The 22,016-nt window shown below is 41.7% G+C and overlaps 2 protein-coding genes across 2 annotated transcripts in view; both read left to right on the plus strand.

Annotated features, from left to right (window-relative positions):
• The first annotated feature begins 4,898 nt into the window (after positions 1-4,898).
• On the plus strand, positions 4,899-5,897 carry LOC139218712 (neurogenic differentiation factor 4-like). The gene has a single exon (XM_070850383.1). It carries the CDS (start codon positions 4,899-4,901, stop codon positions 5,895-5,897), a length of 999 nt encoding a protein of 332 aa, XP_070706484.1.
• Positions 5,898-13,901: 8,004 nt separating this feature from the next.
• The window catches only part of LOC139217451 (zinc finger protein 385A-like), a 28,305-nt gene continuing 20,190 nt past the window's right edge, over positions 13,902-22,016 (plus strand). The window contains exon 1 of the mRNA XM_070848751.1: positions 13,902-13,985. Within this exon, the coding sequence (XP_070704852.1) occupies positions 13,973-13,985 (13 nt within the window). The 5' untranslated portion in view covers positions 13,902-13,972. The remainder of the gene's footprint in view (positions 13,986-22,016) is intronic.

Below are 22,016 nucleotides of genomic sequence, written 5' to 3' on the forward strand. Positions count from 1 at the left end.
TGAGGCTGCTGAAGAAAAAAAATTGATTGCTGCACATGTAATATATCCATTCCCCAAAGCATGAACACACACAAACACACACACACACACTAACATGCACACACTCCTCGTGCCGTGGTATTGGCATCTCTCAGAGGACTTCCAGTACGACAGATGGACAAAACCCACTTTCCCCCACTGTCACACACAGAAACTCTGGGGAATCAGAGGAGGGTCATGTTTGTGTGTGTACTGGAGTGAAGTTTTATCCGTCCTTCATATTTTCATTATAATAAAGTACATTTCCATCCCACAAACACACCTAGAAAAGGTGAGAGAGGCGGCATCCTTTGAGCAATGTGAACGTGCTGAGTGAGCTGAGCAGCCAGTGGAGAATAGATGAGCATCTGAGCCAGGGACTGTTAAAATAAGAGGTATGTTTAAGAGAAGACCATCTGCAGCAGGACTTCATCATGTGCGGTCAGCACTGAGGGACCTGGGGACATTATGGCATACATACAGTGTTACACTTGAGCACCACTTGTGGAACATGAACACTAGATGACACACAGTAAGTGGGTCAAACTGAAGATAAAAATATAAAAGGAGCAACAAAAAAGTAGTAGTTTTGTGACAGACGCAAGTTGTCTCATGCCCTTTAGGCAAAATAAACAAATCGTAATTTACTTTTAATATGACAATGTTTTGTGAGTGTGTGCAATGGGGACACAAGGCCTCAGCTATCATATTCCCCTGCCGGTTCTACTCTGGGGAAGACCCGACTCTGCTATTCCCATTTCAGGCTGCAGGTGTGGAATAGGAAAGGCAGAGACCCAGGGGGGGGAGCAGTGGGGACGGTGGTCGGCCTGGGAATGAGAGGCGCATAGTTTGGGTGTGCAGATCATCTTGTAAAGTAGCTCGGGCCTCTCTGTTAGAGCATGTGGTGCTCTGCTCCCTGACGATGAGCGTCAACAAGATATCCTGTGGTCCTTTGCTTCTTTGTCCCAGAACATTCGTTTGGTTCAGGGACAGATTATGAGCATATTTGTCATATACCCACCTGGAAAAAACAACATGGGTTCATTCATCTGTTCATTCTCATGGTGGCAAAATTATAAGCTTTTATAATTTACTATTCAGTTTATCCATACACATCTGATACTCATCTACTATGTGAATTAAGTGTACTATTTTATGTTTAATGTTGCGGATCACAGTTAAACTGCCTTAACAGGTAAAGTAAGAGGGACATGGCATTATTTGAAGCATAAATGAGTCCTGTTCAGACACACAGCATGTCCCTTTTAGTTACTATATATGTGTATTTTTCTCAAATGAAAGCAGAGTTACAGCAATGGTCCACCTGTCTTTGTTAAACAGCCCCGAAACATGAGAAACATTTGTACATTTTGAAATAGTTGTTGAAATAGAGTTGAGTTTTGGCTTCTGTTACAGTCAAAAGCAAATCCACTCTGACAACAATCCACAAACGAAAATGTTTCCTTTCTTAGTCAGTGCAAAGCTTCAGATAAGTTTTGTGCGAATGTGTAATTTGTTGGTGTGTGTTGCGGTTGATTTGATCAACAAGAGCAAGTTCAATGGTTGATTTGATGATCAAGAGAAGCCTTAAAAGCCTTTTTTATTTCTCAATTTTCAGAACAACTTTAAAGGGCCGCTACCAAAAGGAAATCAATAAAAGTTAAACTACACATTGTTACAGCAAAGAGAACTTTACTCTCATGATGCTACAGCTGAAAATACCATGTGTGGAATAAAACCAAGTGCTTTTACTCAAGCACAATGTTGAGGTACTTGTACTTAAAAAGGGAAATCCACCAATGAACACATCAAAGTGTATTAGGTTTTACTACTGCACATGTGAAAAAAGTCATTTAAAGCATTTTGTGGCTCCAGAGGGAGCTGCGTGAAACATGATAAACTGCCTCCAGTGATGTCACTTGAGTCAGCGTCTCTGTTGAAGACGACAAATTTGAAAAGAAAAAGAACTTGAAGGTGCAGAGTTCAAAAGACATGAAGTAACCAGACCTCTGTGGTTCGCCTCTCTGAGTCTTAAGGCTACTTTAGCTGCTACTAAAATAACAAAACATGAATCCATGACCGAACTGCCAGAAGTGGAGTTGTATTGTGGGTAATGTAGGTGCCAGGGTCTGACAAGAGAGAAGAAAGAGAGAAAATCTGCATCTGCACTGCTGCATTGATTCTGATACTTTTTTACTGGACATCAGTGTTGAATCGGTGGACTTCTCTTTTGACTTCAGTATTTAAATTTCATGCTAATTTATACTTTGACTCCACTACAATTTTACTTTTAACTCTGTTATATTTGGCAGCTAAAGCTGGAACCCAAAGTGGTTCTTCTAAAGCATCTCTCTGAAGAACCGTTTTTGTTTCCAGTTGGCACCTTTATTTTTCTGTTACTATGCAGATTCAGATATTATTACAAATCATAGATGAGTATATTAAACATGATACTACAGTACATGAAGCTGTAAAAATTGCTCCAGCTTCAAGTTTTTAAATACTGCTTATATGTTGATGCATCAATATCAATAGAGATAAATCATAAAAGGGGACATTAGCAGCATTAATTTCAGTAGATTTTGCCGATACTTCAACTTTTAATTGAGTTACATTGTGGGATGTCAAATTTTTTTTTTTTAAATGAAGGATGTGAGTGCTTCCTCCTCCACCAGAGCATTCAATGTGGGTTATAGCAGCAAAACCCAGAAGACGTGGACCTACATACTGCAGAGAGGAGAGGCCATGGAATGAGTCCCAAAGAAGCTCCTGATGCTGCACACCTCATGTGAGCAAACCTTCCCCGTCTGGTCGGAGCCGCCTCTTGGGGTGAAGTGAACTTGTTCAGCAGCCTGTCTGCGCAGTGCGGAGGGCTACGGATGGCTGGAAGAGGGGATGGAGCAAACACCTGCTCACATGCAACTTCAAGCTGTCACATACAGTTAAGCTCAGGCGGCTGAGCGCGTCTCTCCTCAATGCAAACGTGCTGCGAGCGCCCTCAACAAAGACCCGGGCCTCTCCTGTTTGTCTCGAGCATTTCACTGAGCTTATGCACATCTCCCACACACACACACACACACACACACACACACACACACACACACACACACACAGACGATGAGGGGATCGAGCCACGGGCCGGCCACGCGCGTCATGGGGGGAGGAGGAGGAGGAGGAGGAGGAGGAGGAGGAGGAGCTTCACCGTGGAGGTTAAAACCCGGAGCCCCCGCAGAGTGACCCACGCTGAGAGTCCGTGGGACAGCTCAGCACGGAGCATCACCGCAGTTGGACAGAGACTCAAAAACTGTGATCCGCGGGAGGAAAGAAACATTTTTCATCTGCCAAACTTCCCGATCCAGACCTCACCAGCACGGGTATGTTTCAACTCTAGAAGTAACTTATGCAGCCTGAAGGAGTTCGTGGGACTGATTTTTGTGTGATTTCTCTGCTGATCAGCCAAACAGCGTATGTGTTTCACATTATAGTCCAGACGAGTCGCATCACACATGCATGTTTTTAGTTTTTGGCACAGCTTTGATCTCTAAAGTCAACAGGCAGGGGATTAATCAAGTGGAAAAATATTAACGAAAAGCTTTTGTAAATTGGTACATTTTCCCGTTGTGGGACTAATAAAAAAATATCTTATCTCTTTTTTAATATGCGTTAGTGGACATTTAGCAAATAGCTGCACGTAATTTGTGGCGAGATATTAGTTTGGAAATGTCTGATTTCAATTCAGTTTGAGTCGTCTGCCTCTGATGTGGGGATGTCGATCTTTCATTTAATCCCATGGTCGTCGCTTCATCCACGGAGCAAATCCTGCGATGCCCCAGATTGAAGTCCTGTCTGTGACTTTATCTCGCCGGGGCATTACCGGCCCACAAGTTCACCGGGATTACCTCGAGCAAAGGGGAAGAAGGACTAAAACCTGATACTGCAGACATACAGATTCAAGTAGTCATATCGGTTTTTTATTTTATTTACTTATTGTCAGTCAGCACCTGTGGGTGAGGAGCTGTCCGGTGCTGAAACCACCGGCCTGGTTATTATTGGTGCATGAAAACTTGTACTCACTGGCTGCAGGTTACATCTTTTTCAGGGCTGTAGCAGGATTTTATAGACACTGGGGTGGTGAGTCCCTTAACCTTAAAGTTTTGCCTTCAAATTCTTATTGAAGTGTAGCTGCAAAAGCTTGTACTCATTGTGCCTTTTTATATTGTTACATTATTCTGTTGGGTTATTTTAAAGGATGCTTCAACGTGGATGCAATATTTTAATGCAAAAGTGTTGTTGGTGTTTGTAGTTGAATGAACTGTACAACAATACATAATTTAGAATTTTTGTGCCAATGTAAAATCTATTATGCAAAGTAACTAGTAGGGGAGTAAAAAGTTTAATGTTTTCTTCTTATAAGCAGTGTAGCAGCATAAAAACAGAAATACTAAAGTTAAATAAAATATCTTGAAGTTGAAAATAGATTATAAATAGATGCTTTTCACCACTACCATTCATTTGCTGTAGTTGTGGACATATTAATGTTTTAAGTTCGAAAACCTGCATAACACTGCCGGTCGATGGCAGGATGTTGCCAATCATCATCATTTAGAGGATAATAATGCAATAACGAAATTGCCCCTCAGCCAAGGCTGGCCTATGAAGGTTCCCACAGCACTGTGAGGCTTGTGAGATGAATGATATTATCCGCAATGTCCCCAGCAATAACAAAATACATAGATTACATAAAACAGTAAAGGCAGAATAGCAATATGGAGGATTTCCTCTGATGAGAGAAGTTCTGAATGCAGATACAGTAATACGGATTATAAACCTGTCTGCACCATAAATGTCTGACAGAGATGTTTCCATGTCTCTAGAGAACTATGATGATGAAGCCGTATGCCAGACAAGGCGAGGGAGAGGAGGTCGCCAGCCCCCTGCAGTGGATGGACGGAGACATGAGCTCACCTGATGGAGACGCGTCAGTGTCATCACACCGCTACAGAGCGGGTGGACTGAACCCACAGGCCAGGGAGATGGGGAGTGAGGACGCAGAGGAAGACGAGGAGGATGAGGAGGAAGCACTGGACGACGAAAACGAGTCCAAACGACGAGGGCCCAAGAAAAAGCGTATGACCAAGGCCCGGCAGGAGCGATTCCGTGCGAGGCGTGTAAAGGCGAACGCCAGGGAGCGTTCACGTATGCACGGTCTGAACGATGCACTAGAGAACCTGCGGACCATCATGCCCTGCCACTCCAAGACACAGAAGCTGTCCAAAATCGAGACGTTACGACTGGCTCGCAACTACATCTGTGCCCTGTCCGAGGCCCTGGAGGGCGGCCTTTCCACGGAGAGCAGGGCTTTCATGGAGACTCTGTGTAAGGGCCTCTCTCAGCCCACCTCCAACCTGGTGGCTGGCTGCTTGCAGCTGGGATCATCTCCTGGCGTTGGGATGAGGCCTGAGGACAGACACAGAGTTCGACCAGCACCCACTCCTCTTGGCGGCATGGTGAGCTACTCCTCTCCAGGCCTGCCAAGTCCGCCGTATGGCACTTTTGACTCTGCTCACCTGCTCCACCTGCGAGCGATGAAAGGAGGAGTGTACGAGAATCATTCGCCAAACGAGTACAACACTGGCGGTGTGGGGACGCCGCCATACGACGGGCCCCCTACGCCGCCTCTGAGCATCAGCAGCAACCTGGTGCCCAAACAAGAGCCTTCACCGCACTACCCATCCACACACCACTACTCCCCCTCCCCTGTGGACCAGGGCCTGTACCAAACTCAGACCGGCTATGACGTACACTTAGAGGGACCATATGACTCCTACCATCCCCCGCACATGCCCCCACGACAGATTACCCCCGTCTACAGAGACTAAAACGGATCAGGAAGGTCGACTCTTCTTCAGACATCAACACAACCTGACTGATCGTCTTCGCCCTTCGGTCCTTCATGAAGATTAAGACTGTAGCACGAGTCTTCGTCAGTAGACAGTCTGCTAGTAGAGGAAGTGTAGAGTAAAAATGGGTTGCTTACATGTGTGGTGCACTTAGAGTAGCACTTCTGAACATTGTTGAAATTAGAAAATACTTGACCTAAACCAATTCTTTTTCTTAAAAAACGGATTACCAAATGACTTAAGGACCTCGATGGCCCTAACAGGACATGTTGCTTTGGCCATTTTGACCAGATGTCCTGTTACTATGATATAAGCACTTCTAATTTAGCTCTCTACATTAAATAAAAATATTTCTATTTATTCTCTAATTTAATACAGTGTATATGGACTTTGTTCTGATGTGCAGGTGTGTCTCTGGTTTTCCTTTTGTATATATTTGTGGTCGAGGCTTCTCTTTGTTTCCCACTCAGACTGATAGTTTATCTCCTATATTTCTTGTGTATTGTGTCGACTTTTCTTTGTTGTTTATTACAGTATTTCATATTTTGCACTTGAAACATATTCAGAGGTAGATTTCCTAGCACAATGTAGTTCTCTGGAGGGTGTTTTCTACAGAGAGAAGATGTTTTGATTTTAAAAGTGGAAGAAAGTAAATGGGAAGTGATAGAGAGAGAGAGAGAGATCAAGGTGAAGAAGCAAAAATGTCATTCTCAGGTTAACATTGTAAAAATGAATTTTGCATTGGATACCATGTAATTTTTCTTAGTTTTTCTTTTTTTCGCTTTTGTTTCTTTTGAAAAATGTGATGTTATTAAAACATTAAAAATTCAATCAGCCAATGGATTTTGTGTTTACTTTTTCTTAGTGGCAGATAGATAGATAGATAGATAGATAGATAGATAGATAGATAGATAGATAGATAGATAGATAGATAGATAGATAGATAGATAGATAGATAGATAGATAGAAAGAACACCATCAATTCGACATCACCATAAGCAGCTAGGGATCCTGTTTACTTGGTACTTTGTTTCTCATTTTTCTCCCCAGATCTCGGTGGTTTAGCTGCACTAATCCTTTGGCCGTCATTTAATGGAAGGGGTGGATGTGCATGGCAGGATTGTAAGATAAAGATTTATGATTAACATGGCTGCCCAGTCATGCAGACTTTTTTCTTCACTGACACTGGGATGTCATAATCTGGTCCTAAATTCACTCAGAGCTCATCTTAACACGCACAAACATGATAAATAAATGTCTGTTGATTTATATCTTTGACGTTTCATTCACACTCACAGATATCCAGGAACGTGCACGTGTGATGCCTAAATCAAGACATCTCACTTTTCTTTTTTTTATGAAAAGGCAGGAGTGAAGTTAACAATTGCAAAGTAATGGTGAAACATGAAATGACAGCAGGTGGAAAAGAGAAAATTATAGTAAAAAGAACAACAGCAGCTGAGTTGAAAAATATCAGCTTAGAGATGTACTGCCAAAGTGAAGAAGACAATAAAAAACAAAGATCTGAGCTAAGAGCAGTCACTTCTGTTGATTCATGGTCCAGGCTGGTCAGTGTGAAGGCCACCCACTGAGAGGTCAGTTAAAGGGGGTCAAAAGGTCACACTGGGTCATGGCTCACTGGTGGGAATGGTCTGAAAGAGTCAAATGTATCATCACTGTTGGTCAACTCATCTTCCTGAGTATTTCTGCTCAATGTTCCCCACACCTTTGCATTTGGAACACTGAGTGTTTGGTAAGTATGATGTTAGAGGTTATATTACAGATGAAATGCTCATAATCCCGATAAACACGCTGATGAACATCCCACGCTTGACCTGTGCTGGGAGAAATATATCACTTTGTTTTCGCAAGGATTAGTATAAGCCTGTGTGTGTGTGTGTGTGTGTGTGTGTGTAGTGCATTTGCACTACTAACCAGGGAAAACCAGGGACTAACGTTGAAGGGACGGGTTGAATAACAAAAACAGGGCATCTCACTGCTCTTTGAAGGCACAGACTATTCTCTGACAGGACATCTGACGCTGGATATGTGGAACTTTTCCTTATTAATTCACATGAGACAACAGACAGTTGATAAAGCAGCGTCCAATGGGGACTAAAGATTTGCCTTTTGAAAAGGGCACTTTTGTACCCGAGACAAACAAAGGGAAGCATTGGCCCTCATCCCCTTGACTCCTCTGACTGTGACACTGATCTAAATGAGTCTACGATGGAGGCGCTATACGTCTCAGGTGCTACTGTTATCTTCGCCAGGACAACGCTGTAAAAGAGATTTTAAATATCGACAAGGCACGTTTGTAGTGAAATAAACATTTTGATAATGTCTCATTTTACAAGTAATTTTAAGATAATTCCCCAAAAACAAGAAAAAGAAAAGAAAAGAAAAAAAGATTCCTGTTAAGACCTTGATAACTTTGTACTTATTATAGGAAAAGTAGAGACAGTGTTCAGTGGCTACACTGTAATTGATTACAATTGTAACTACGTCTTTTGGTCAGTGGGCATACAAAAATGAGAAATTCATCTACAATTACACATACAATTCAACACGTGTTTGTAAATTTAGATTTTTCCTATAATTTTTCAGTTTTACATAGTTTAGAGTGGGAAATATTCTATGAAACTATGGGGAAATTACATTCAGTGTAACAGTTTGTCTGAGAGCATCTTCCTGCTGCCTGCACATTATCTGCGAGTCAACCATATCATATAAAAGTGTATGTGTTGGATTTTATGGCTAAATGTATGTTTATGCATGTGCACCATGTGTCTGTGAAAGTGCACCGATCGTGCGTGCGAGGTCGTGTTATTTGGGATAAAACAGTATTAAGCAGCTGATCAGAGCTCAGTGTCTGAATGGTTGCATTAACTCACTAATCCTGAGGGGAGAGGGGCAGCGGGGGCAGCGGCTCTTCATCTCCTCTGCTACACAGCATGCAGCTATTGTGCACAACAACAAAGCATCCGATGGTGCTAAACAACCAGTCAGGCACCAATAAAAAAAATCTTAATTCAAATGAACTTCAGGGGACAGTAGTGTCCTGTGCTGTGTATGCCCATGAGGAGTGCTTTGGCTACCATGAGATGTGATGTCAGTACTAAATCTATAAATGAGAGTGGAGTTGCACTGCCACCATGTGGTGAATACTATTTTTGCTTAAATAAATGTATCAGATGGATGAGAGATGAATCTTGGACCACCAGGTGTCACCATTACACAACTTCTAACTGTGAAGTCTGCCTGAGGCCTCCTGGCGATACTGGAGTTGACAGGGAGCTTCCCTGCTTGAGCTTTCTGCATTTGATGAATGATTGAAATTCAGCCGTCAGTTTAACAAAATCCGCTGGAAAAACCTCACAGTCTTTGTAGAGTGCAAATGATGTAATCGACAGTACTGCTGCACAAGGTAGCGACTGAATAAAACAGATAACATTTGGTGAGATCGGATCTGTTAACCACAGCGTGCCGGCAGAGTGAGTGAGGAGTGGGAATAGATTTAACCTATTTACATGTAAACTGGTTGGTGGGGTGTGTTTGGATGAGAATAATCAGGCTAATGAAGGTACCTGGGGACTCGGCGCTATCAGAAATCTGCATGCTGTCCTCTCTATCCAGCTAGCGATCGTATCAAATTCTGTAATTATTTACCATGAAAGGACATGAAAAAGGATTAATCAAGGAAATCTGACTGATTAAATCTTCAAAGGCAGCACTGAAGAGCAAGGGCTAATAGAGAAGAGGGATGTGTGCGGTGCTTTTATCCTTGAGGTGGAAAAGATGAACAAAAACAGACTCTCCAGGACTGCTGCTGGATCACTGGGCTGAAAAGGAGCCAAAAACATTGTAGGGAAAAAAAACACAACTGGCACCATTTGATGTAAAGCTAATTTTTGAGTTGATTGTTATTGTCTGATAAATTTTACTTGGATTTTATGTGATAATGCCTTTTAGATAATTGGACAAATTATGTGTTTAATGATTCTGAAAGTAAATTATTTACTAGAAAATACAACGTCTTGGTCATAAATCAATGTCAGGAGTTAAACTGACATGAAAAAACATCTACATAATGGAGCCACAGGCTGTGCCAAACAAATAAGAAGGACTAAGAAGGTAATTGACTATATTTGGTAGAATAAGGTTTGATATATAAAACATATTATAGAGGATATATATAAGGAAGCTGAACTGAATCACCTTGAATCACCTTGACTGGCTGCAACAACACATCAGTAATAATAATCTAATAATACAATAACTGTAACTAAAAGAAATATAATACTACAACTCTGACACATGGCATTCAGCTGATTTAAAGTGCCTTTTTGCTGATATTCTATACTTACTATAAGTAAGATATTTTTGAATGGAGTTCTTTTACTTTGATGTAGGCCCGTTTTTATTTAAGTGAAGGATTTGAATTCAAAAGTAGCTTTTAATCAACAAGAAAAGAAATTCATGTAAGGGAATAAGATCAGAAAACAAATTGTATATAATGAAAGCCAAAAATCCTAATCTCTTTTTTATCCAAACATATGAACAATAATATTACTTACTATTTGTATCCAAATGTCAGGAAACCTTTTTCTTAATGCATCTGTTTGGTTCATATTCTTGATGAATGTCATAATGTCACATTGAACCAGTTAATGATCCTTTCCAACTGTTGGCCTTGTTTGACCTCCCTCTGAGGGCAGAAATTCCCTGCCTCAACATATAAGGTGTCCTGTTACTTACGGACTATTAATTGTTTCAGACAAAATCCAAGCTAGGCAAAAATTATGTGAGCAGAGAGTCGCAAAAATGTAACTGCATCATCGTTTAATTTGCTGGTTGAACGAGCTGTTAGTTCAGCCCAAACAGCTCCACGCGTCGAGGGGGGAATGGAGACGTAAGGCAGCGTCAATGAGCCACATATAGATCAGAGAAAGGGAGGAATGCAACGTCCTGCATTACTCTGCAGGATGTAGTGGTGAGCAATCTTGTAAAATTTTCATAGCAGAGAGACAGAGAGAGAGAGAGAGAGAGAGAATGGTTTAGAGGGAGAAGAGCGACCCTGAGAGGGAGAGGGGGGAGGAAGCAGTGTGTGTGTGTGTGTTTGTGTGTGTGTGTGTAACTGTATCCCCCTGGTGAAATGTGCTTACTGCTCCAGTTTGCTGTCCTTCCCCACTGTCCCTTAACCTAACCCCTACATGGCATGCTGCCAGAGGGTGTTGGTGTGTGCGTCCGTATTATGCAAACGAAATAAAACTGAGGGTGCCTGCTTAACATTAAACTACGATATGCGTTAACATGAGCATCTCTTCCTCAGAAGTGTCACAGTGGGACCCTGCCAAGCCTGATAGGATGGTAACATTACAGCTTTTACTGCTAGCATTAAACACTTAGTTTTTTTCTAAACAGCCTCATCTCATTTACACAAGAGCACTTCACACACTGACTGTCATTATCTGTTCTTATAGCTTTGATAGACTGTACTTAACCCCACATTTATCCACCATACTCTGTAGCTGAGGTTTAATGCACGAGACAGAGTAGAGACGACTTCTGCTTCACAGGCCTTTTAGCATATCAGAATTAGACTGACATTTACTCGACATTGTGCCATGCGTCAGTCTCACCTCAGGCTTCGCCTCCTGCTCCTCTATCTAATACTCCCCTACCTCTCTGAAACGACACTTGCAAGCACATTTATGACATCCGATCTGAATTTACACTTTCACTGGCAGCAGCGTGGAAATGACATGCTAGCACATGGGAGTCCAACTGTATCATGTTTGTAAATTTTGTGCGACTGCGTTCGTCTCACTGCCATCCACATTTAATTTCATCATCCAAGTTATTCCAGCACTTCATTGGATGGCAAAATGAGCTGCGTAATTTGGGCGGTGGAGGGTGTTTTTGGCTTGCAGTGGATCAGCACTTTAAAGAAGGCCACGCACTGCAAAAGTTACCTCCTGATGTGTGATGCTTTGCACTGTGGGATGTGACTGGAGAAAAGCAATAGCACCAGGAGGCCGTTATCCTCAGGCCGCTGCAGAAGAGGATAAAATGAGTTGGGAATATATGAAGGAGGCAATCACAGCATTTTTCACATTCACACTGTACTCTAATTACTGTAACCAGATCAAAGAGCTCGATTTAAGGCTTTTCTAAATTAAACCGTAAGTAAAAATCTGTTTCATCGCCTGCTTTATGTCTCGTAGCCTTAAGGAAACATCTTACTGGCAGCAATAAAAAAAAAAGAAAATGCATAATTATGGGACTTCATGGGTGTCTATTAAGAGTGGACAGTATGAATAGCTTCTCAGCATGTTAATGTCTTTCAGTTCATTGTTTTGGTTTCACAGCCTGTAACCTCAGTGTCCTGATTGGCTCTCACTGCTCTGGTCACCGTCGTTTCCAGCCTTAGCAGACAGCTATTTCTAGTGACAAAGCTGTAATAAACCGACTGTACACTACCTGTCCAGGCCATAAACAGGCGAAAGACACAGAGACTAGTTTTTGTACATTTAGTAGCATTTAGCAGCTTCATGAAGATATTTTCATCAGGAGATGGTTGAGACCAAAAACATAGTGAATATTGGACTTTATGCTCAGATGTGAAAAAACTGTTTCCTGACACACTTGCCATCATCACCTTATAAAGTTGATGATACAGTAAGTCAGCATGCTTAGAGCCTTTTGCAGTGCCAGCATATGGCAAAAAATAAAAACAAAACCCAAAATAAACAAAAAAAAGGTTGTTTGTTGCTTGTTTAAGATTGTGATGTTGATATATATGCTGTTATTGCAATTTTTTTTTGAGAGGCAGTTAATGGATAAAACAACCAGACAGGAATGTATGTTTGCTGGTTAAGAAAATAACTCAAGTTATGTACTTGCAGATTTATTCGTAACATAAAGCCATTTTGCAATAACATAATAATATGCTGTCCCCCTCAGTTTGTTGTATAAAAGTTTGTTGTGACTTTTCTGACACATTTACAGAATCCAAACACCAAAACAAAGACCAAAATGTAGGCCTACACATGACACAGTGGAGCAACTGATGTAATTAAATTTCAATTAATTGCAAGTAATTGCAATTTTTGGAATATTTCTTTCATCTGGCTTTCAACTCAAATCAAAGAGGTGCATGTAGTATTTGAGCCATGGTTTGGATATTTGTGTGACTAAGGCACATTTTTTTCAATTATTTATTGGAGCCAGAGACTGATTATCATATCTGAGAGGGAAACCTGTTGGTCAGAGCCATTTGTGTGGTAACCCATTTCTAAATCAAACAAACAAGCAAACAAACAAACCAAAAAACAGACGCAACATATCTGCCTGTAAGCCATCTGTTTCATCCGCCAATCATATTTCCCTTTGCTTCATCATGTCAACATCTCCTTCATGTCTCTCAAGTTTCGACGACTTGCCACCCTCCTCCTCCTCAACAACACACACTCCAATCCTTGTTTCCTCTCTGTCCTGCCCCTCCTTTTACTCACACACTCTCTCTGCCTGTGTCTCCCTCCTTCCACAGTTGTCCTCACATATTAGGTTCCCCCGTCTTAAGAAGCAGAATTAGCCTCTGGAATCTGGGAGCCTCGTGCACTTGTTTCCTTCGCTACCAGGAAAGAGGTGACCACATGAAGGGACTACACGGCGAGAATACTGACAAACACAGACAGGGATTAAAAGGAATCTGAAAAGATCAAGATATAGAGAAAGAGAGAGACTGTGAGGAAGATGAAGAAGCTGAACATCAAGCCGCCTGCTATTTGATGCAGCTCCACTGTGGGCATGTGGCTGCCTGCACTGTGCACTTCCCTCTACACCCTCCAGCTGACTGGTGCGAGGTCCGCGCTCATGTCGCTCCGTGCTACTTTATTTATCTCTTCACAGTAATGTGAGCATACCATTATTTATTCCACTCAAAGAGGAATAAATCCATCTGTATTACTGGCTGACACACTGACCTTTGGACTGTCTGCTGAACGAAGGATCTGGATCACTTTGAGCCTCGTGAAGGACAGAGGCGACCGATGTGGGGCTCAGGTAAGATCATCACCGACTACCAAGCAATGCGAAACCACCCACAACTCTGAGCATTCCTTCTTTGATCACCTTAACATGAACTGAGGGGTGGATAAGCCAGTATCCCCTTATTACTGCAATATTCTGAGCAGAAATAAAGAGCGACTGACAGTCTTACATGAGGCTTTGAAGGTTCCTCTCTTTGATGAAAGTTAAGGCAGTCTCTAACAAATGTCAGTACTCAGTATCAGAGAGGACTTTGCACGAGGACCTGGTCTGACCCCCGACCTTTCACATACATCATCGGTCAGATGCAGGGAGGGGATGATGAAAGAAGGGAGGAGGGAAAAGGAGCGAGTTTAGGCTTAAATAAAGAGAGCACTGTCTGTACACTTAATGACATTCCTGAAATTGTTCCTCATCAGCATCGCAGCAGGATAGGAGAGTTTAGCAGATGCAGAAATAATGAACATTGTGTGATAGAGCGCTGGAGCAATCATGTGCACATCCACAAAAACCTCAGCAGGATAGGTCGGTGCCGGAAACAGAAAATCAATAAAATTGCAATGCAATACATATTGTGCCTGAGGAAGACCTGTAGTTGGTTGAAACATCACCAATAGCATTGAAGGGAGCTGTGGTTCGATTGTCCAATGTTGGTTCACACTGTCAAGCTGAAAAGGGACGACATTTTGTGTTTTTTAGCATGTCGATTAGTCTAAGGTTCTTTGACTAAAGCACACTGAACCTTCATCAGGTCATTTGCTGAAATGTGTCTGAAAACAGCAATTTTTTATTATCTTATTATCTTAATTAATCAGACATCAGGATTAACTTATCAGTGTCTTTCATAAAACCTTTGTTGTATTTGACAAAACAAAGAAAATATCTGGAGCTTTGAGCCGCTCACATGGTCTTCTTCAGCAAGTGGAGTTGACTCAGTTGTTATCATGTGATCTAAGTATGGCGCTTCGATCATTGATACAGTGATTGGAGGTGATCATATATGGGGGAGGGTGATTGTCTTTGATGCAGTTGAAAGTTTGTAAGTGGATCCTGAATGAAGATTTTTCTTTTCCTACAGTTTTGAATCAATGACTCATTGATTGTTGTATAATTTGTATTTTGAGTATTTGTTTTGTGTATATGCCTATAAGTGTAATGCCTATAACAGAGGGAGGATTACCAACGGTTTTCATTCAATCAAAGTGTACTTTGTCATTACTAATTGACAACAAAGGATATTCACAAATATTCAGGAACATGAAATTGAAAGAAAACAGGTTTAGGTGCGTATTAAACTATGACCCATCAAGCTCATTCCCCAACACAGCCCAGTGTTATGTAAAGTACATGTGCCGGTGAACTCTTTTCTACCTCTTCCTTGTAAAGAGGCATGTGTTTAGTCCAAGTGTTTGTATTTGAGGGTGTATTTATGTACATTAATAGCCGGCCATTCCCAGGGTCCATTCTAGCAACACCTATTTTAACCTCTGAGGTGCAGTAAACAGACGCTCTGCTCTGAGCCTTTGCTGCTCTCAGCCTGCCACAGGAGGAGAAATGCACTCTGTTTATATACAACCAAACACAACTGGCTGCTTTTTAGTTAGTGTGTTTTGATCTCCCAGTCCACCACTGGACTCTCTGCCCACAAAGCACAAACTGCACAACCCACAAAAACTAGTAAAAAAATTGAATGTGTCATGCATTATTAAAATAAACTTGTACATGAAGGGTAGAAAATACCTGTAAGTTATCTGAGAAAACTTGGATGTTTCGTAAATTGCTTTGCTCTCTTCATCTTTGTCTGTTTGGCCACTTAAAGCTGTAAGTGGCTGATTAACATGCGCCTTAGGCCGCTTTATCTGTGATACACATCAAGTGAAGACTTCATTAAACGTTGGCAGGACTGTTCAGGACTCACCGCTAACGATAACGGCTAAAATTAGAGCTGAACAAGCCTGTCGACACAGTTATGGCCTCCTGGGGCAATATGAGAGAATGATAGGAGAGTTGAGGTCACATGCATATAATCACACACGCACGCCCACACAGGCCTACTGACAGCACTGAAATACCTACAACCCTGATACAAACTTTAATCATTATATCTGTACATTTTGTGTGACACGAGGAATGTAACTCCAATGGTTAACCAATGGTAAACTAAGAGCTTAGTCTAAAAACCCTAATTAAAAGCTATAAATGTTGAAATGTAAAAAAAACTTGCCCACGGTTGAACCTAACTGCAAAATCCTGCAATAAAGTCTTTTTAATTATTATACTTTGGCACTGCTCCTGCTCCCAAATGCACAACATGAATTTTTCTTTGGCATATAATTGAACGGTAAAAGTGCTCATTCTTTCAAGGCCATAATTAAGGGTACTGTGTTCTATCTAAAAATCATAATAACATCTTTAAATCCTAACTCTAACCTTTTTTTTTTAATTTCCTCTGAGAACCAGCAAAGCATTTTAACAAGTGAGCAACTTAAAGCCTTACCATACACCCCCCACGGGACACAAACACACACACATGCAAGACGGTGTGTCATCCGAGTCCAGCGGTCCGGTTTCAGTTTCCCATGGTGACATCCATTAAAGTCATGCTGTGTCTGCCCCTTCACCCTCAGACAGCCACATTAGCACCTGGCCCATTGGCCACAACAATACACCTGCCTGCATTATTCAGCCAAAGTCCACTAATGAGGAAACCTCATCTCTCTCACACACACAAACCCTATCCTGGGTTCACACGAGCATAAGCACTCACATATGCTGACACACACATTATCTGACTTACTGTATGCCTGCATTTTTTCTAGTGATGTTAAATTATGTAGAAACGGATCACTTGATATTACCTAAAGCTGGAGGTCATGTGACAGTGCTGCCTGATCTTGCGTGAAAGATTTTGACAAAGTCTTGAATATACATTAGCACAGTGTTCCACTTTGAACACATTATTCTGGTAAATGTTACAGGTGCAGATGCGCGTGTAGTTAACTTTGTTTTTGAGCACATTCAGCACTCTGTGCCTGTCAAACAGCTGTCAGCATCTTCCTTCATCCTGCTGTTCCAACACGTCTTCCACATTTCCTCACCTTAAACTTTCATCCCCAGTCTGTCTGCGTTAACCTCAATTTCTCCTCCACTCCCTCCGATGCTTCATTGAGACGCGTCGAGCTGTCAGTCTCCGTCACACCTCTGTGTCTGCTTTTCTTTTTATGCTGTTCACGCGGTTGTCTGGAATGGCAACTACAGTGTGAACTTGGTCAGCATTTTCAAAATGTATTTAAACACCCAGCACCAGAGTAGATATCTAGCCTCATATAGGGGGAGGATGTTGTTAAGGGCACACATTAATGTACTCCAGACGTATTTCAGATGCCATCGGTGTGAAGCATGTGGCAGAGTATAGAGTAAGACAAGGAGAGAGAAAAAAATAGTCAATTGTAAACAGCAGAAAAAGGGTGACAGAGGGAAAGGGAGAGCAGAATCGACAGCAGCATTATCACTCTGCCTCCTATTTCAAACACCCCAAGAAAACGCTCAGCACAGGCTGCTCCTATTGGCCGAGCCTCCAGCCAATCACGGCTGAGGAATGCAAGGTGCCTTTAGGTTATACCCAACCCCAAAATATGAGAGAGGGAGGGAGAGAGAGGCATGCTGTGGTGCAGAGGTTCCTCCAGTGAGGCAGGGCTACATCTCAGCTGTATTCTCTGGTGTTCCTCCTGCTGGAGTGAATATATAACAGTGAATAAATTACAGGCTCCCTTGCAGTAGATTGAGTGCATGTTGCGTTGCAGTCAGGGCTGCTGCTGTGCTCCTCCTCTGGCAACAGCTGGCTGAACAAGAGACGTGTGCCTACATCTGAAGGAGAGAAGCATCTCATGTGGACGGAGGGAGTGGAAGAAAGACGGCGTAGGGATGCAAAGTGAAGCTTGTGATGCTGGATGTCTTTTCCACACTGAGTTTTGAGAGGCAGAGAGGTGGCCACTTTTGCCAGGTTTGAGTCACGTCAGTAGCTGATCGAAGGAGAGAAGAGTCGAGTGAGAAGATAACGTGGGAAAGAGAAGTTGACAGTGGAAGGATACAGGATGATCTTGGGTAAGACAGCATCAGAAAGCTTTTGTCAATTTGGTCCTATTGATCTGATTGATTTGTGTTTTACACTTACATTCCTCTTCTGTCACGGTGATCACTCACCTCTGGCACAAACTTTTGGCTGCATGTGCTGCTGTCACCAACTTAGATGCTTCTCAGATGATCTGTTTACCTTGTCATGTGGTCATGATTAGAAAAAAATGAATGCATGATGGAAGGGTTGTCCTCTTTAAAAAGAAAACTGTAGGATGTGGTGAGCAAGGCTGCTTGCCGTTGCTTCTTGTGCGACGTTCTTAAGAACTATAAGAGATGAGACCTCAATTGAACTCCATTGTCATTAATTTGTGTGTTCATGAACTCAGCAGTCATTACAATTATTCATATTTCACTTTTTTAGTCCAAAACAACAAGACAGAGAAGACATTGTCATACTGAAACACACGCACACACACACACACACACACACACACACACACAGGAGCACAAAAAACAGCCAAAGATGAAGACAGAGAAGATTATTTCATTCCACCCTGAAACTCATTGCATTAAATTATTCAGACAATTTAGGAAATTTGCCAAAATTGTAAGAAAACGTGGCCAGAGGAAGCCATATTTCATCTTAAGTACTCGACCCTTGGTCGAGGCACTTTCTCGATTATAGTCTAACCTCAGTACATTATAAGATCGGCCCTTCAGTTTCTCGCTGTCTTAAGTATAAGCCTTGTGCTCTCACCACTGGCAGGACACGAGGCTCTATGTCATTCATCAGTTCACTCCTCTGCCTCACCAACAATCTTTATTATGAAGCAAAATCAGGATATCAGACACCTCTCAGTTTACAGTTTCAACATTAATTTGTTCATTCTGTCCAAGGTCACAACAGGCTTTACTAGCAGGTCTTTACTAACTAGTCCAGCTGCCATTCTGTCATTCACTCAGTTTTCATACAGAGCTCTGCCATACTATATCTACTCAGACAGGGCATATGCATGCACACATGTATATGCACATGACTATCTCTAGAATGTGTGCCCTGTTTTCACAAAATAGCATTAAAAGAAATACAAACAAATGCAGAGGAAGTTAAAAAAACCCATGTTCATACAGTGGACTTTCCCTAAAAAGCTTTAATGGTTCAAAAGTCTTTGTTCCTTATGATGTAATTATGTTTTGTGTAAAGCATTTAGTGCATTCAGTTTAATTGTGTTGATGTTTGCCAACTGCAGAATATTACAGAAGCAGTTGTCCAATGTGTTCAGGTTTATTAAATGAAATACACATGGGGACACCTAATAAGATGCACATCCACTATTTGATTTTTATTAAAAGACTAAAAAGCAGATTCTTTACATAAATCTTATTTTAATCAGTGTGACGCAGTTTAGCACAGTAGACTTTACATTTTCATTTTCAACATTGTATCTTTGCTATATCTTGAAGTTTGCTTAATTTGATTAACTACGATGACCTTGTTCTGTGTACGTGTGTGTTGACGGAATATTTGACTACTTTATTTTTGTTTGCTTGCTCTTACCCCTGCTAGAGTCTCCCTGTGATCTGAGTGTGAGTTTGAGCTTGTGGTAATCCCTCCTCAGAGCTGAAGCTTTAACTCTGTGTGTATTAGACACTAAACACACTGACACAGGATCACAACAACATGGGGTGATGGGGGTTTTATATACTGTATTAGTTTCCTTTTACTGAGATAGAGATATAAGTCCAGAGACCAAAATAGTTTCCATGAAAGGTGATGACAGTGACAGTGTTGACAAGAATGAATGGAGGGATAAACGCAGAGGAAAAGTCCCCTCTTCTCTATTCATGATTCTCAAACCGTATCTCCCACTCCAAAATAAAACCCCAAAAACGTTTTTACTCTCTCCATCGTCATCTAAATGCTGTCTTTCTTTTACCAAAAGGCAACATTCGAACATGTCGTCACAATCAGCGGTAGCGTGTGAAAGAACTGTGCTAAAGCTGGCTCATCTCCCTCAGTGCAGAGCAGTGACGAACGCAGTTTAGTAACTCTTGTGATTTTAATGATGAATATTTCAGACACGGAGGTTTGAGGTCTTTATTTATTTAAAAAAATGGGTTTCTCCAGTCTGACGCAAAGACCTTGCTCCAGCCAGCGCTAAGAAGCAAGGTTTGTGGCTTGCATCACTGTTTTCTCAACCAGTACGAAGTAATCCATAAATGTGCGTGTCCATGTATGTGCGTATAGCCACACACACACACACAAAAATCTCCCCACTCATCAATGTCCTTCAAAAGAATCACAGGTGCATGTGTCCCCGATAACATCATGACCTTTAAATCGAGGCGATGCAGTGAGGGATGAAAAGTATTGACATTTAAAACGGAGAAATGTGCCTGTCATGCTGTGTGTTTGACAATCTGTCACATGTTTCATAAGTCTGTGAAGCCTGAAACTATTGCACAGAGCAAAACCAGCAATGGTAAGCAAAGAAGAGAAGGTCAAATAACTATGAAGGTTAGTTACAGTATGTATACCATCAACAGTCTGCCCCCTGAAGAATAAGCATTTTTTATTGTTTATTCAAATGCCTACAACAGCCTATGTTTAACATTAAATCTGACCCTAAGAGCTTGGGTGAATTATGACTCTCATCTGTAAAAAGTGAAGTTATGCTTGGGCTTGGGGTAAGTGATTTGGCAAGCAAAGAATGTGACTTGGACAGGTTTTCCATTTATTACTCACAATTAACATCAACCGTCACTGCTCTTCCTAACCTTCAGCTGGGATCAGACTACATGATATCTGCCCAATAATGGTCCAACCCAACAGACGAGGGTCGTCAGGAACAAAAACGACTGTCGGGCAGCGAGACAAGTTGCTTGTTTTAAGCGGAGTGGTTTGTCACAGTGGTAGACAACCAATGGAGCATCTGGGGTTCCTTAAGATGTCACAAAAAAAACAGTGATTTTAGCATCTCACTTCTCGTCTGACAACTTCTACAACGTGTCCTATGACCCATAAGGGCATAAAATGCTTCTCCGTGCACAACTGCAAAGATGTCGAAGTGCAAGAGGGATAATATTGGTGCTGTCAGATGGCACTGGGAATCCATGGCCGCTGCTTTTTGAATAATGAACAATAAGCACGTTGTGCACGTTTGTGAAAGCAAGCTATAATTGGTCTGGGTACATTCAGGCTACATCATGAAGTCTACTGTCACTCTTGGCCATGTCATGCTATCATCAAAGTGAGAAACAGGAATGTCAACACAGAATTTCACATCAGTTCATCCAACGGTTTTTGAGAGATTTTCCTCAAAAGCACAAAAGCAACCTGTGGTGGCAGTAGAGCGTAAATCGTGAAATCACAGAGTAGAATTTGATTTTGAGATATTTCACAGGATAAGTGAAAATGCCATCATTGCCATCCGTTGAGGCTTGTCACTAGCATGGCTAAAAATCTTATACGTTCTGATTCCAGCATTAACCAACTAGGTTTTGTACCGAAACCGAATCAAATCTTAACCATAGCATTGACAGATCAGCAAACAATCACATTACTCATTTTTGTAACAGTCCAACAGAACTGTATGCAATTGTTTCTGAAGGGAAACTATGTTGATTTGCCGACATGGGTGTCGGATCAGAAAATGTTCAGATAGCTGCTTTGGAGGGCAATGACAAAGCATATTTGTCATCTAGTTTATAGGACTCGGAGGACTATAATTACAAAAGTAGAAGGTCTTGAAACCTGCAACATATAACTAATTTACTAGTTCGGAGGATCAAGTGGCAAGACGGCACGCAGGCTGATCATAAAGTCTATTTGTTGTTTGTTGTTTATTGTCCTGAAGTTATGCAGACCGCAGCTGAGCCGCCTGCCCAACGCTTACCCTGCATAACCCTTGCGTGTTGCTTTAAGACAAAGCTATAGCATGAAACCACACTCTGTCCTTCAGACTCCAA

The sequence above is a fragment of the Pempheris klunzingeri genome, chromosome 2, assembly GCF_042242105.1.
Source record: "Pempheris klunzingeri isolate RE-2024b chromosome 2, fPemKlu1.hap1, whole genome shotgun sequence".
Classification (NCBI taxonomy): Eukaryota; Metazoa; Chordata; class Actinopteri; order Acropomatiformes; family Pempheridae; genus Pempheris; species Pempheris klunzingeri.

Bases quoted from the DNA above. Each gene is read 5' to 3' on its own strand.
- LOC139218712 (XM_070850383.1), top strand. From the start codon at position 4,899: ATGATGATGAAGCCGTATGCCAGACAAGGCGAGGGAGAGGAGGTCGCC.